The sequence below is a fragment of the Monodelphis domestica genome, chromosome 1 (assembly GCF_027887165.1).
Source record: "Monodelphis domestica isolate mMonDom1 chromosome 1, mMonDom1.pri, whole genome shotgun sequence".
NCBI lineage: Eukaryota > Metazoa > Chordata > Mammalia > Didelphimorphia > Didelphidae > Monodelphis > Monodelphis domestica.
In genome coordinates this window covers 650884561-650902553 of record NC_077227.1, presented here as the reverse complement: position 1 = coordinate 650902553, position 17993 = coordinate 650884561, and the positions used below count along the sequence as shown (strand labels likewise).

The 17993-nt window shown below is 34.9% G+C and overlaps 1 protein-coding gene across 7 annotated transcripts in view; it reads right to left on the bottom strand.

Annotated features, from left to right (window-relative positions):
* Positions 1-17993, bottom strand: part of ASB3 (ankyrin repeat and SOCS box containing 3) — a 135208-nt gene that overhangs the window by 13548 nt on the left and 103667 nt on the right. For 6 of the 7 annotated variants that reach the window (XM_007475284.3, XM_016433409.2, XM_016433248.2 and 3 more), the window contains 3 exons: positions 13959-14136; positions 9845-10042; positions 2640-2897 (listed from right to left, as the gene is read on the bottom strand). In XM_007475284.3, the coding sequence (XP_007475346.1) occupies positions 2640-2897; positions 9845-10042; positions 13959-14136 (634 nt within the window). The remainder of the gene's footprint in view (positions 1-2639; positions 2898-9844; positions 10043-13958; positions 14137-17993) is intronic. The other variant, XM_007475285.3, reaches the window with a different exon arrangement.

Below are 17993 nucleotides of genomic sequence, written 5' to 3'. Positions count from 1 at the left end.
CTTAAGAGACTACAGTGTTCCATATCTTATAGACATAAACAGTGAAATAAAAATACATGTGATAATCACTTAGTCAATAAATATTTATTAAGCCAGGCATTGCACTAAGTGCCAAAGATGCAAAAATATAAATCCCAGCCCTTAAGGAGCTCACAATCTAATTGAAGAGGAAACAAACAAACAAACAAACAAAAAACAATTAAGTACAAACAAGCTATATACAGGATAAACAGGAAATAATCAACAGAAGGAAGGCACTAGAATTAAGAGTGAATAAGAAAGTGTTCCCATAGAAAATGAAATTTTATTTTGGACTTAAAGGAAAACAGGAAAGTCAGGAGACAGAGATGAGGAGGGAGAACATTCCAGACATATGAGATAGCCAAAGAAAATTCCCTTACCCAAGAGATGGAGTGTCTTGTTTGGGAAATAGCAAGAAGGCTAATATCACTGAATTAAAGAATACGTGATAAGGAGTAAAGTCTTAAGATGCTGGAAAGGTAGAAGAGGGCTAGGCTATGAAGGGTTCTAAATGTCAAGCAAAGCATTTTGTGTAAGCCATAGGGAAACAACAGAGCTTACTAAGTAGGAGGTGACATGGTCAGACCTGCACTTAGGAAATCACTTAAGTGGCTGAATGGAAGATGGACTGGACTAAGGAGGGATTTGAGAAAGGCACACCTATCACCAGGTTGTTTTAATAATGCAGTCATGAGATAATGAGGGCTGGCACCAGAGTGTGGTGATAGTGTCAGAAGAATGAAAGAGTCATATTCATCATTGATGAAATCATCAGATCTTGGTGACAGATGGAATACAGGGTAAAAAGTAGTGAGAAGTCCAGGATGGCACATCTGTAGTGAGATTGCAGGACTGGGATGATGGTGGTATCCTTGACAATAGGGAAGTTAGGAGGTATTAGGAGATGCTGAATTGTTTTAGACACACTGAGTTTAAGCTGACTACTGAAAAGGTGTTTTGAGATATCCCAAAAGCAGCTAGAGATGTGAGACTAGTCAACAGAAAGGTTAGGATTGCATAGGAAGATTTCAGAATCCTCAGCACAGAGATGGTAATTAAATCCATGGGAGCTGATGAGATCACCAAGAGAATATATATATAGAGAAAAGAAGATCCAGGACAGATCCATATGGGACACCTAATGTTAGAGGGCATAATACGAAGAAGAATCCAGAAAAAAAGGCTGTGAAGCAAAAAAAAAATAATAATCAAAAAGGAAGGAGGAGAACTGGGAGCAAGTGATATCCCAAAAGCCTACAGAGAAGAGACTATCAAGTTGAAGAGAGTGATCAATAGTGTCAAAGGCTGCAGAGACTAAGCAGAATGAGAGGGTTGAGAAAAGGAAAATCTTCTCCCAGTCTCAAGTTTCTCCCCTCTCTAATTCAACCACCATTACTACTAAAGTAATTTTCCTAAAGTAGAAGTCTAACCATGCTACTGGATGAAATAAAATGTAGCAACTCTTTATTGCCTCTAACATCAAATATGAACAGCTCTTTGACTTTTATAGCCTTTTACAAAATGGCCCCAACCTACATTTCCAACCTTATTATACATTACTGTTCTCTTCTCTTCACTTTCAGATCCAACCAAACTGGTCTTTTTTTCTGTTCTTCGCATATAATAATCTATATCCTAGATGGACTGCTTCTATTTGAAGCATATTTAATAGATATCCTCCATATCTGGAATATATTCCCACCTCAACTCACTTCTTAGAATTCTGATTTCCTTCAAAACCCTACTCAATCAATACCTACACAAAACTTTCCCCAATTCCCCCAGCTGCTACTGCTCCCATTAACACAAATTTCCTTTTAATTTTTAAATACATATTTATTTCTGTATATGTTGTCTCCCTCCAACAAAATGTAAGCTCCTTGAAGCTGTTTTTTTTTATTTCATTCCCCATTTTTTAGCAGCACCTGGAACATAACAGGTGCATAATAAATACTTATTGGGTAATTGGTTGGATGGTTGCCTCTCTCCAAAAACTATCTTTCCTCCCTCCTGCTTATAGCATCTCCAAAAGCAGATACTACACCCATTTGCACACTTCTTCCAAATGACTAATCCCTGTCTACATCAAGGAATACTTTCTGGAGATCACTACCCTCAGAGATATTTATGAATGCTATTCCTTAACTGGACAAACAAGAACCAAATGAGTGTGTTGCTAAAAGCAGGAACATAGACAAGAGGCAGCTCACAGTAAGAAAAAAAAAATCATAATCACAAAAGGTCATTTAGGTTAAGTCTAAAAACCACAAAGTACAATGGATGCTTATAATGATATTTGTCTGTGATCAAATACTTCAGAAAATGGTTTTTGTTTCCTATTAAACACAAAAATGTGTTTACTGTGGGGCAGGGATGTCCAAATGGTCAATTGTAGAAGAACAAATTATACCCCTCTCTTGAAGTCCATGTTCCAAAGCTACCACTACAGACCATTTACCCCAAATTTTCATGGGCATTTCACTGAGACTTTTGGTTACTCATCTGTCATTTTTTTTCATTGGATTTCCCTAACATTAAATGATCTTGAGGTTTTGAGGAAATAAAATTCATTTCCTCCACACAAAAGGTTGGGAGATGCCTGCTGTAGGATTCCTTACCAATAACTGCAGAGTAGGTTGACTGGATCAAATCCTGCTAACAGGAGAGATGGTAGCCATTCCTTATATTTTGCTTGTGCTTTAACTGCATGCTTTATAAACTCAGACAAATGGTTCCATGTTCCCAATGGGCAGCCTTTTTTCAGGAAGTACCGAAATACTGAAAACCTCTCATATTTCAGACAGTATGCCAAATGCATTTCATTTAGCTGGACTCCATATTTCAGAAAAATATCCACCATTCTGAAGTGTCCAGAACTCCACCAAAAAAAAAAAAAGATAATTGAATTAGAATATTGATGACACTTAGAAAAAATTTTTTTTAATTTATTACTATTGATAAAAACAAATTAAATCTTTTAACTACATGCACGTTTGCAATAGATCATGTTCCTCCATTTAATATGAAAAAGTTGCTTTTAAAAAATCTCATTAATTATTAAATAATACATTCAATTCCTAACTCTAATGGTCAATTGGCTGATACTAGGAAATTTTAAAGGCTTCAGTTCCCTTTTTCACCATTCTAGGCAACTTCTCCTTATTTTTGAAGTTTTCAAAATGGGAAACTAGCAGAAAACTCTTTCAGCCCAGGAAACAAAGGGAAAATTATAGTTTGAATTTTAAATTAGTTTTAATATTCAAATACTTTAAAAGAAAACGGTACTGGCTGGAAAATTTAAATTCTTAAACATAAAATCTTAGACTGGGTAAAGCAAATATAAAATCCTGAACTTGTCAAATAAAACATTATAACTCTAAGAATTATTTATGCAGTTTTTAAATTAGTGTTTTAAGCAGTTATGTCCCCCATCATTATATTCAAAAAGCCACCTAATTCATATAAATTTTTTATACCTACTTCACTAAAATTTCAATTTGTGATCTTCCTCATTTTAAAGACTAAATAGCACTATCCAAACCATTAGCTACTGATCATTCTCAGAGAAATTATTAAAGGGAAACATTTTAAAATTTAGTGGGTTTAGTAAGAATAAATGATAATATGGCTTTGCTTAATTACATATAGTTTTCCATTTAAAGAATTCTGCAATAGGATGACTTTAAAATAGTTATTATCATATACCTATGCTAATTGTCCTCTCTAGGTCAACCATTCTGAATATAATTAACTAGGTTCTTAAATGTTGTGAACATGTTCCAAAAGGTATATGGAGTTGAACTGTATGATAAATTCAAGTTATTTATTCACTAAAAATCTTATATATGTTATAGGAGCCCTGGCAGGACACATTTTGGCTATTGATCAGACACATATATGCCCAAGTGCAATTCACAAAAAAGATCAGTTCTTGCCTCGTCACTAACAATTATCTATAAACTGTGAGCACAGAAACAAGTTATATAATAAGCATAGTCAGAGGGATATCTTGTTGGTAAGAGGGTTAGGTTGCAGGAGGGGATAGATGATAGTATCTTTGCAGTTTGATCCTCTTAAAACATTCTTCTACCTGAAGTGAGATAAATTTAATCTAAATGATCATCTAGTGTCATTTTCACAAAGTCCAGAAAAGTCCCTACCTAGGGCTAAGATTCTGCTGGCAAAGCTAAAAGGCTAAAAATCCTCTCTAAAACTGTGATAGGAATATACATGCCTGTTCAACTTCCTGTAACATCAGAAATATAGCAATAACTATATGAACTACTATGAATATCTTTTAAGTGCTATAAATATGATTAATTTCTGAAATATTCATATTGGCAAAATCAGTCAAAAGAGAAATACTAGACAAATTGTTTTCTAACTGGACCTATAATTTAATCAGTATGGGGAATGTACTCAGAAATTTCCTCTACCAATGCAGACTGGTACCTTCTCTTCAACTAATGGTCTTAATTGATTTGGCTGGAATACTAATAAATTAAGGGGAGTGGTCAGGGTTACAAAGCCAATATTAGAATTACAGATATAGAATTAACTTTTCTAATTAACCCTAAATGAAATACTTTAATATAATAATGGGCAAACTGGGACAGCTAGGAAGCTCAGTAGATAAGAGTCAGGTCTAGAGATAGGAGATTATTATCCATATCCCATCATAAAGTAGAGAATAATTATCATCTAAATTTTAATTTTAATATTTTCAACCAATATAAGATATAGATAGAAATGGATAGTTATTATTAAAAATCTCAACAAAATATCCAAATGATGTGAAGCTGAGCCAGAGCACAAATATGAAGTATGAGTATAAAGGTTCATGTGAGAGTATTTCTTTTACATATACAGAGAATGAAATGAACTCACTAAGAGACTAAAATAATATAAGCTGTTCAGAGAATAGATAGGATCAGACCCCTTAGTAAAGTTAAAATGTAACTAAAAAGAGTTTGGGGTTTTGATTTGGTTTTTACAAAGAATAATGAATAGGTCTTGTTCTCAGAATTATCTGTTACCATGTATGCCTATATTTTCCATTTCACAGAGAAGCCAAGATACAATTCCTAAATAGAAAAAGAACACTGAATTTTGGGGGAAACCACATAAATTCTATTTAACAAATAAAAAAAAATAACAAGAAATTTTTTTTGGAAAAGGAGAAACAGAAAAAGGGCAAATAGGTCATTTTAGATGAATCACAAAACAGAGCTAAAAAAGATCTTAGAATCAGCTAATCAGCTAGCTGGTGCTGTGGATAGAGAGCTGTGCTTGAAGTATCTGCCCTCAAACACTTATTAGTAATACCACCTATCTTCCAGGGTTGTTGTGAAGATCAAATGAGATAAGAATTGTAAAGTGTTTAGGACAGTGCCTGGTACATAGTAGGTTTTATATAGATGATTATTCCCTTCCATAGTTAAAACCCTCACTTTTACAGATGAGAAAACTCAAGTCTAGCAAAGTGAAGAGGAATATCTTATCTGTGGCAAAGATAACATAGGAACCCAGGTCCTCTGATAGCACATGGCATGAATCCATACAGTGAGGTCTTTCCGCTCCATGATCTTTAGCATTTTATGTTAAAAATTATTATTTTGATTTTGTCCTTGAATTCCCAAGGCCCAACACAGTGCCTGGCACATAGTAAGCACTTAACAAACGCTTTCTGAAATGAACGGAATGAAGGATTCTAACCAGCCACATACTAAAATGTTGCTGAAATTAATAATATTATCATTCAATAAAATATATTAAAAATTACTTGAATAACATTCAGCTACTCCTCACATATGACATTTGATTTCTCACTACCAAATCTCTTAGAATTGTTTTTCAATTACTGACTTGTGTATTAGAAAGTAAGAAAAGAGGGTAGGTAGGTGGCTCAGTGGATTGAGAACCAGGTCTAGAGATAGGAGGTGCTGGCTTCAAATTTGGCCTCAGATACTTCCTAGCTGTGTGACCCTTACTACTCTTCTGCCTTAGAACCAATAAATGATATTAATTCTAAGATGGGCGGAAAGGTTTTGAAAAAAAGAAAAAAAATAGAAAAAAAATTTAATTTCAAAATAATTTTAAACAATTAAGTTTTTAAAAAAAATTTTTTTAAGTAGAACAACATTCAAAGTTTTAATTTCCTTCTTTAGCAACGCCAGCTGCAGAACTAATTTTTTAAAATTCTACCAATTGATTTTGCTCATCTATTCACTTAAGAAATTGCCATTATGTCATTATATCTGTTAATGTTTGACTGGAATAACATTAATCACTTTGGCTACAGACTTGTACAGTAGTGGGTAACATACTATTTCTCTTTGTTTTAAAGTTTTTAATAAAAGGTTAAGGTCATTGCTTCAAATGCTGCTAATTTCAGAGGGATACTCAGGTGAGATCTTTCAGAACATTAATCCTAGGCAAATTAAATTAATTAGATGGCTAAGTTTAATAAGGGTAGAAAATCAGTGAATCAAATGAGATAATATTTGTAAAGTGCTTATGTAGTAACTGGTACATAGTAGGCACCAGGTAAATAGTAGCTATTAATATTAATTAATATTATCAAAAATAGAGATTCTAACTCAAGGAGGCAAACCTTACCTCATACATATCACTGAAATTTATGCCTGGAATTTTCAACAATTTAATTCAACAAGTATTTATGAAACACTGGGAACACAAAGACAAAAACAAAACAATATCTGTCCTCTAGGACCCTATATTTTATTGGGTAGATACAAGAAGCAAAAACATAACTTGGAAAGGGAAGAACTAAAAAAATAGATGAATCATAAAAGATCTCTCAGAGGAAGTGGCAATTAGGCTTAGCCTTCCAATGAGAGAGAGACAGAGAGACAGAGAGACAGAGAGAGACAGAGAGAGAGACAGACAGAGAGAGAGAGACAGAGAGAGAGAGAGAGAGAGAGAGAGAGAGAGAGAGAGAGAGAGGAAAGCATTCTAGGAGTTAAAACTTCTGGAAAAGCATACATGCAGAAGATAGAATGTCATGTACAGAGAACACCAAGTAGGTCAATTTGCCTGGAACACTAGTTATTCAAAAGAAATGACAGGGGGCAGCTGGGTAGCTCAGTGGATTGAGAGCTAGGCCCAGAGATGGGAGGTCATAAATTCAAATCTGGTCTCAGACACTTCCCACCTGTGTGACCCTGGGCAAGTCACTTAACCCCCATTGCCTAGCCCTTACCACTCTTCTGCCTTGGAGCCAATACACAGTATTGACTCTAAGACAGAAGGTAAGGGTTTAAAAAAAAAAAGAAATGACAGCTATAGTGAGGCATGGTAGAGAGTAAGGGAAAAGATAATCATTATATAGTAATAATAATGAGAGAAAAATCCAGGAATTCTAGGGGGTAAGTATAAGAGAGAAGTATGAATGAAGATTAGTGAAGGCAGAAGAGTATAGTTTTAGAAATAGATTACAAGGCTAGCACAAAAGTATGATATAGTACTGATGGGGGACTCCAAATCATCTAGTCATATTCTGGAGCTCTATCTGCCAAGAGCAGAGCAGCCAACAATTTAGTTGCCTTAATGGTAACATCATCCTTTGAAAGATGTCAGAACCAACAAAGGGAAAATATTCAGTATCAACAAAGAGATGATCTAGTGGAAATTATGGGAACCTTAGAGGGATGCTGACCATTCCATATTCAAGTTTGTGATAGAGAAAACACAAATCTGAGAATAGTCATATAATCTAGATTGGAGAGAATATATTTCAGAAAATTCAGAGGAATGATAGGTAAGGTCCCAAGGATTCTATAGGAGAAGTCAGTCCAAAAAGGATGAAAAGCTCTTAGAAATAAAATTCTGAAGACATATTCAATTTCAGTGAGAGTCAAAAAGGGAAGCTAGCTAAAGACATGGGAGGGATGTAAAAAAAACTCACGAAATAACCTAGACTTTTTAAAACTACATACAGCTTCCTGGGGGTTCCCGAGATCTTCCTTGAAATCAAAACTATTTTAAAAATAATACTATAATGTTATTTGCATTTCTTGCTTTCATTCTCTCACAAATACACAGGGGAGTTTTTCAGTATCAACATAATATCTGAGAATTAAAAAATCAGCTGCAAACATTAAGACTGTTAATATCTCATCTACAGAATTGAACATTTGCCTTAATAATGGATGAATCGACAGACATGGCTGGGCATGCTGTGTTGCTTGTATTCATCAGGTATTAGCACTAACTGATCATAAAAGAACTTCTTTTATATGAATACTTGATAATAAACACAAGTGGCACTAAAATAGTCAAAAGTGGTCAAAGAAAAAATGTTTAATTCCTGGTTAATCCTGAACAACTGTGCTCACATTTGCACTGACAATGCAAAACCAATGGTGGGTAAAACTGCTGGTGCACAAATCAGAAGCAATGGCACAAAACTATAAAGAGCTATTAATGTGGGGGCAGCCAAGGAGCTCAGTGGATTGAGAGCCAAGCCTAGAGATGGGAAGTCCTAGGTTCAAATCTGGCTTCAGACACATCCTAGCTATGTGATCCTGCGCAAGTACTTAACTCTCTGATTTATTAATATTATAAAATAAAATGTGTCAATATTTGGAAAATCTACATAGCTCTGTGAATCACTATCTTCCAAATGATGATGTATGATGCTACAAAGTCATGCTTGGCAAAAACAAACAATGGATTTTAATGTAACAGAGTATAATGAAAAGCTCAATAATGTGTTTTCAGAGTCCACATTGCAAGTAACCTTTAAGAAACTACTATTAATCAAGTTTTAGTGTCATATCAAAGAAGAATATCCACAATTATCTGAAAAGGTAACTAAAATACTCTTCCCTTTTCCAGCTATGTCTGAGTTAAGATTTTTTTTTTTCCCAATACTTTAACCAAAAAACATATCACAATAGATTGAATGCAGAAGTGGCTATAAGAATCCAGTTGTCTTCCACTAAGCTGGACATTAAAAGAGATTGGAAAAAAATCCATTCCTACCTTTCCAGTCTTTTGATCTTTACAACTATCCACATACTCTGAGCAAGTGACCCTGACCTTGCTCTCCCTCACACACAACACCAATCACCCAACTTTGAACATTTTTCACTCCATATTTCTTCTACGTAGCTGGGATTTTCTGTCTCCTCATCTCCTGGCTTCCTTCAAAATCTCAGCTAAAATCCTTCTTTCTGTAAGAAGTCTTTCTAAGTCCTCCTTAGTGCTCTTCCTCAGAGACTACCCTTAATTTATCCTGTATTTATCTTTTTTTTTTACATGTTGCTTCCCACATTACACTTTGAGCTACTTGACAGCAGGAATTGTTTTTTGTCTTTCTTTGTATCCCTAGCATTTAGCACAGTCCATGTACACAGTGGGCACCTAATAAATGCTAGTTGCCTAACTAACATAATGGATTAATTAATATTATTTTAAATTAATAAATATTTTTAATTCATCATTTTAAATTTCTAATACAGTAAATATTGACAGATATAACTCACACTGTTATTGCATCTGAATATAGCTGGTAAAAATCCTACTTAAATTTCTATAATATTTTAAAAAGCAAGGAAATCAGATGAAAAGCACCTAATACTTCTTTAAAATAATAAAAGTAGATTTTAAAAAAGTTTAATAGTAAAGCTTTACTTGTATCATTTTTATAGATGTAAAGAGAGAAGTGCTTTAAAGAGAGATTACTTTACAATTTAGTTATTAATAACAAAATTAAACTTTATCATGAGAGCCAGAAAATCACTTTGGAACAGAACTTAGTATGGAAAAATAAGAAAAAAAAGGCATCAAATATACATACTCCCTTTGGAAAACCATGCACATGGGAGAACTGCATTCAAAGACTAGCCCTGGTTGAGCATCTGGACTGTAGCCATTTTTAAGTAACATTTCTAGGCAATCTTCACGACCTTCAAACACTGCTGAGTATACTGGGCTCACTTTGTCTGGACCAGTGTCACAAATTCTATCAGTAATTGGGATTAGCAAGTCCAAGATTCTGCAAACATATGAATTCATAAATATTTTAGAACTGGGGAAATGAGCATTTTTCTAACATATTACCACCAGCATCATCCCTCATTCCTCTATGTACACAATAACTCTGTTACAGAATAGTCATGTAATATTGAATAAATCACTTGCCTTTGGTTTTCTCAGTTTCTTCAACTGTAAAATTGCCAGATAATCTCTTAGATTCCCTTTCTGCTCTAATAGCCTATAGTTCTGTTTTATGATAAAATATATCCATTGACTGAAAAGGTATATCTAAGATCTATTTTACCCAAAGGACTATAAGTATATCTGAAGTCAAATCTAATTAACCATAATTTACTTTTGATGGCAGTATTTTTAATTTTTCTTTATTAACATTTGCTCAAAAATTAAAAATAAATAGTCAAACATCTGATCTAAATCCTAGGAAATAAAATATCACTATAATAGCTAATTATTAACATGCTATTAAATTAAAAACCTTTTCCTCTTACAAGTATGAAGTAATGTATTTTTAATTAATATTTTTAAATGAGTGATAATAAAGAACAGTTTTTATTTTCAACAAGGAAAAAAAGAATTACTGATGAAATGAAATCAATTTATTCTCAATTCAAAATTTCTGCCTACTTTTATTATTCAAATTGTTCCATTCTGTGCAAAGGATAGGTTCCCTTTAAGTTCTGGGGCAATTAGAAACAAGCTAATTCCTAAGGTAGTTATTAATGAAAATGAGTAAAGGTTGATTAGTAAGTAATTTAGAATCATTGGACATTGGGACTGGAAAAAAATAGAGATTACAAGGAAATGGGCCAGTGAAAAGTTAAACGATGGGTTTAAGGAGACAGAGCTGGTATTTAAATGCAGTATCTTGGTTTCTTTGTCTGATGCTTTTTCTACTACACCCTACAGTTTATGGAAATTTTAAAATTACATACTAAAACAAGAGGAGTAAAAAAGTAGCTAAGATAACAGTAAGTAAAACATCTACCCAGAGAGGCAAAAGACAAATGTGGCTTTCTCTTTGTTCCTTCTATGTAAAAGGAAGTTGACAGGAAATATTTAGCAGAACATAAAATTTACTAGGAGAATTCCCTAAAGGAAAAAAAAAGGATGTGAAAGACAAGATCTCACAGAAAAATTATTTCATAAGATCATAATCGATCAGAAGAACTGATGACCAAAGCCAGAAGAGTTCTGATACTAGTTTAAGATTCAAAGTGAGTTAGAAAAACAACTGTGTTTAAGACATATTAGAATAAAATAACAAGTGAAAATTAAGAATAATAAGAAATATACAGGGAACTCAGTCAAATTTATAAAAATAAGAGCCACTCTCCACTTGAAAAAATGATCAAGAGATATAAACAAGCAGGTTTTGGAGGAAGAAATCCAAACTATCAATGACTATAAGAAAAAAGGCTCTAAGTAATTAAATAAATGAAACTTAAAACAATTCTGAGATCCTATCTGACACACATCACACTGGCTAAAATGATAAAAACAGAAATGGCAGAGGCTGGGGAGCTGGAAAAAAACAGGTTCTTTAATGCACTGTTGGTATAAGTGTGAACCAACCAATCTGGAAAGCAACTTGGAACTACACACAAAGAGCTATTAAAATGTGCATATCCTTTGACCCAGAAATACTGCAACTAGATCTATACCCCAAAGAGATCTAAGAAAGAGATAAAGGACCCATATGTACAAAAATAGTTACATCAGTTCTTTTTGTAGTGGCAAAGAATTGGAAACTAAGGACATATCTATCAATTAGGGAATGGCTAAATATATGAATGTGATAGAATTACTATTGTGCTGTAAGAAATGATGGAGATGCTTTCAGAAAAACCTTAGAAGACCGTCATGACTTGATGCAATGTAAAGGGAACGGAACCAGGAGAATAACTTATACAATAATAACACTATTGTAAAAGGAATCAACTTAGAAAGACTTCCTAAATCTGATCATGATCAAATATGCTATCCACTCCCAGACAGAAAGCTGATGGGACTCAAAATGAAGACTAAAGTATATTTTGTTTTCTTATATTTTTGGATAATGTCTAATATAAAAATGTATTTTGTAAGACAATACAAATTTGTAATGGGTTTTGTTTTTCTTGTCTTCTCAATGAGTGAAGGAAAGAAGGAAAGAATTTGGAATTGAAAACTAAACTAAAACTTTTTTTTAAAAGACTGAATTGAGAAATATATCAAATTCAGACATATTCAGAGGTTTTTTAAGTTTGTTCTTGGATGTTATTTTTTAACTATTTTATTGAAAATTTTATTTAATTAATTTAGAATATTTTTCCATGGTGACAAGATTAATGTTCTTTCCCTGCCCTTCCCCAAACCCCTCCCGTAGCTGACACACAATTCCTCTGGGTTTTACATGTGTCATTGATCAAGACCCATTTCTATATCATTAATATTAACACTAGTGTAATCATTTAGAGTCTATATCCCCAATCATTTCCCCACCAATCCATGTGATCAAGCAGTTGTTTTTCTTCTGTGTTCCCTTGGTTCTTTCTCTGAATGTGCATAGCATTCTTTCTCATAAGTCCCCTCCAAACTGTCATTGTATTGCTGCTAGTAGAGAAGTCCATTACATTTGATTGTACCACAGTGCATCAGTTTCTGTGTACAATGTTCTCCTGGTTCTGCTCCTTTCACTCTACATCAATTGCTAGAGGTTGTTCCAGTTCACATGGAATTCCTCCACTTTATTATTCCTTTTAGCACAATAGTATTCCATCACCAACATATACCACAATTTGTTCAGCCATTCCCCAATTGAAGGGCATCTCCTCATTTTCCAATTTTTTACCACCACAAAGAGTGCGGCTATGAATACTTTGATACAAGTCTTTTTCCTTATGACCTCTTTAGGGTACAAACCCAACAGTGCAATGGCTGGATCAAAGGGTAGGCAGTCTTTTAGTGCCCTTTGGGCATGGTTCAAAATTGCTTTCTAGAATGGCTAGATCAATTCATAACTCCACCAGCAATGTATTAATGTCCCAATTTTGCCACATCCCCTCCAACATTTATTACTTTCCTTTGCTGACATGTTAGTCAATCTGCTAGGTATGAAGTGGTATCTCAGAGTGGTTTTGATTTGCATTTCTCTGATTATAAGAGATTTAGAGCACTTATTCATGTGTTTATTGATAGTTTTGATTTCTTTATCTGAAAATTGCCTATTCATGTCCCTCATTGAGTATTATTTTAAAATATAATATTGGCTTACAGTTATTTAATTTTTTAAAAATTTTTTTCTTTTAGAAGAGCATATTAATCCCTTTTTCTCAATAAAAAATTCCTTTCTGCTTGGAATGGCTATCATATAATACTTTTCAGGAGTTCAGATATATCCAAATTTTAAGGGTAGAGGAGAAATACATGGAGTCACCAAGGGATGAATCTGCAAAACTTACTACGAAATAAAAGTTTTAGTACAATTGGATTTAAATTATGACTAACATTAATTATAAAAGATTTTCAATCTTGCAATGATAAATCAAAGGGTCTTTGGAATGTGTAATTCAAAATTATTCAGTGGTGGTATATATATAATTTTGTGGAAAACTGAAGTCTTTATTTTGATTCAATCTAATTATTACTCCATATTTCACAAACATTTACACATACTCATATACATAGAGTTATACTTTAAGGTGTTTTCCTACTTTGACCATGATCAGAGAACAACATCCTACCAAAATCTTTTCAAATAATAACACTAGGTGATTATTGCTAATAAACTGATAATCTAAGGTAAATTATGTCATATTCGGAGAAAACAAGTCATGATATTATAATCAATTTTTTGTCTCCTTTTCACTAACAGAAAAAGCATTCACTATTAATGTTTAATGAAGAGACCCTCACCAGTCCTTTTGATCACTTGCCTTATATGGCCCATTTGTGCAGCTGCATGAATAGGTAACTGCCAATTGTCCTCATTACAATACAGATTGGGGTTTGCCCCTTTAGATAGCAAAAGCTCCACACAGTTTATATGGCCCTCTTGTGCAGCAATGAATAATGGAGTTGCTCTGTCCATAGCGTGACTATTGATATCAGCACCTGATACAAAACAAAACACTTAATAAGCAATTATTATATAAACAACAACAAAAATTACAATAAACATAAATTAAATTAATAACTATACAATAAGCACTAAAAAGTTTTGAGTGGCACAGCTGTTTTTGCCCATGAACATTATTGTACAAGCTTATTCATTTTTCTAATTTGTTGATAACCATTTAAATTGGTTGTGCTTTCATAGTAGTTTAAAATAAATGATTAGCACTGAAAATTTCATTTGTACACTAAGACAGATATCTCATTCATTAAAGAATCCATTCTATTCTAATTATTTCTCCAAAGAGAACCATTTGGATTTAATGATTAGCAATTTTGAAGGAAGGAGAAAATGATCTATTACTAATAACAAAGCTACTGACTGACTGAAAAGGTTACAAGAATTTTGAGGTACGTCATTGAGGAGGCTATGAATCACTGATGCTGAAAATTATGAAAATAAAATTTCAAAATATATCAATTGGAATTGAAAGTAATAATGCCATACTGTGAGTGAGTTATGTCTATAAAATGACTCAAATTCAAGTTTACCATAATTTTATATATCTTTTTCCCTACAAAAGGGCATGAGTTACTCCTATTAAAAAAAAAAAGCAAAGAAGTCTATATAAACAGACTTCTGAACTAATATAAAAGGGTAAATTTGGATACCAGAACATCAATAAAATTTTGAAGAGCTAAAATGATTCAGATTTCTTACCAATTTTAAGAATACTACACTTTTAAAAAGTAGCAACCAATTATTGTAGTTGTTCCAGACCTGTAATTTCAGCATTATGGGTAACTCCTAAGATGGAAATTCCCTTCACTAATGGAGATCAGCAAGTTATCCATGCAGTATTAGAAACAGATATATATGTATATATATATATATATGTGTATATATATATATACACACATATGGATACACACAGACCCACAAACACACAAATATGTGAAAGGCAAGTCTTGGGCTTCTTATTAATTTTCGAAGACTAGCCCTCCCTCTATACATTACATCAATCAACCTTTCAAGTAGTCATAAGAGAAATTAGTGAGTCAATAAACATGAGCAAGAAGGTCACTATGAAGAGCATTCATGGAAGCTTTACCAACACCTACTATAGAAAATGATATGGTAAAAAAAAGAAATTCTAAAAATTACCTAACAAGATCATTCAAAACAAGTCAGCATATGACTTATGTAATACCCATATGAAGATGGACAAAAGGGTGAATGGTAAAATATATATTGGAAAACATAACACAGATCTGAGAAATGAGAAAATAAATGTAACAGATCAGACGTACTCACTACCTCATGACAAAGAGGCACGGGACCACTAAGACATAATATGCAATATCAGGTGCAGCCACAAGATGGGATGTCTTTAGCTTAGCTGTTTTTCTTTATTTCAGGGATAGATTCAGTAAGGGGTAGGGGCCAGGAAGAAGAAGAAGAAATAAGGTTCACCTTGGAACCACAGTTCTGATTGGTGAGCTTTCATCTTGTCTATTTGCATACCCAGTGTTTAGGATAAGTTGTCTACCACATAATGAATCTTTAATAAATAGTTTTTCATTTCATTTTACAAATGGTATTAATAATGTACATTATTAATTTTCATTATATTTTTAAAAATTTGACTAGCAATGAGAAGTGAAAAACTTTCAATATGACTTATTCAAATGAATGGTCAATATTTTTGTTTTTTTAAACCCTTACATTTTTCTTTTTAGAATCAATATGAGAAGGAAGAGAGGTAATGGCTAGGCAATGGGGGTGAAGTGACTTGCAGGGTCACATAGTTGGGAAGTATCTGAGGCCAAATTTGAATTCAAGATAACCCATTTCTAGGCCTGGCTCTCAGTTCACTGAGCAAGCAACCTAGTTGCCCCTATGAATGGTCAATTTTAAAAGCTGGGAAGTGTAAAATGGGCAAAGGAACTGGCCATGACTAATACCATTTCTTTGTAATATTAATTTCCTAAGAATAATAAAAAATGCTTACACAAAGAGCCCAAAAAAATCTAGAGATTTCCTTGCCAAGAGGAAGAAGACTGAATGAAGTAAAAGTCAACAATGCTTTAGAATTTTAAAATTCAGTTATAAGAAAAACTATGGAAATGGCTAACAGATGATTAGGAAAAATAATCCAAAGAAAGCCTGGTATGAATTCCAATTAAGCCACATCCAGTGTATTTACAGATGATACTGGCAAGATACTGGGGTGTATGGGGTGTTGAGGGAGGGGTAGCACCCTTGGTATGGAGGGCTTGTTGTGCCCTCCTAAGGCAGCTCTCCAGCCTCTGACCCCCACCTGACATCCAGCTCTCACTTGTGGCTCCTAGTAGCTGCTAGCATGCAGCAGCAGCCACACCCCAGGCAACAGCTTCAACAGGCCGGCCAAACCTTGTGAGGGTAGCCATCGGGTCGTCGACCCCTGGTGAACTGGGGCTTTGCTCACCAAGCATGTGAAGACTGTTTCGGCGGAAGAGGTGGAAGAAACCAACGAGAAGGTTCAACGGCTGAGATGGCAATGCAGCAAAGCACTAAGGAGTGCTTAGGGTGTGTTGGAGCACAAAGGACAACATGGCCATCCAATGCAGCTGAGGAAGTCTCCAGGTATAACAACTTTTCGTGCCACTGGACCCAGGCTTACAATGCCGAGAGAATGGGACTGTCTCTGTGCATCGACTTTTCCACTTATATCTCCTTCACGCACAATTATCTTTGTTTTTTTTTGTTTGTTTGTTTGTTTGTTTTTATAAAAACCCTTACCTTCCGTCTTGGAGTCAATACTGTGTATTGGCTCCAAGGCAGAAGAGTGGTAAGGGCTAGGCAATGGGGGTCAAGTGACTTGCTCAGGGTCACACAGCTGGGAAGTGTCTGAGGCCAGATTTGAACCTAGGACCTCCCATCTCTAGGCCTGACTCTCAATCCACTGAGCTACCCAGCTGCCCCTGTACAAGTATCTTTGTGCACACTCATCTATCCTAACCCTGCCTACCTGCGGTGATGGGGGAGTGGCGACGCAACAGGTGGAGGTGACCACTGGCAGTTGTAGTCACGATCCTGCATGTAGGCGGCCCATGGACCAGTGGTCACTCGGCCCTGTGGGCAGCAGAGACGTTTGGCAGCATCCTGGGCGACTGCGCAGCCTCTCTAGGACAGCACTGCTCACCCTAATCAAGGGAGGGGACTAGAAAAGGTGTCCCAATCATTGCCTGCCCTACAAACACCTGGTCAGCACACTGTGGCTGGCGGGTCATCCCTTTAAGCAGTCGAAATCAAAGAAAACAAACACAAAGAAACTCCTACTAGGAGCATGGAACATCAGGACATTACTTGATAGAGAGAATACACCAAGACCTGAGAGAAGAACAGCTCTAATCGGTAAAGAACTGGCACGATATAACATCGACATCACAGCCTTAAGTGAAACACGCCTACCAGAAGAGGGATCACTCAGCGAACCCAACACAGGATACACCTTCTTCTGGAAAGGTAGAGCTACAAGTGAAGACAGAATCCACGGTGTTGGCCTAGCTATCAAGACCAGTTTGCTCAAACAGCTGCTAGACTTGCCTGTGGGCATCAGTGAGAGGCTCATGAAGATCCATTTACCTCTCAGCAAAGACTGGTATGCCACAATCATCAGCACATATGCCCCAACACTGACCAGCACAGAGGAGACCATCGAGCAGTTCTACTCTGACCTGAGTGCCGTCCTGCACTCAGTGCCCACAAATGACAAGCTGATACTACTGGGAGACTTCAACGCCCGCGTTGGCCAGGACCATGAAAGATGGAAAGGAGTGCTCGACAAACATGGCGTGGGCAAAATGAACAACGG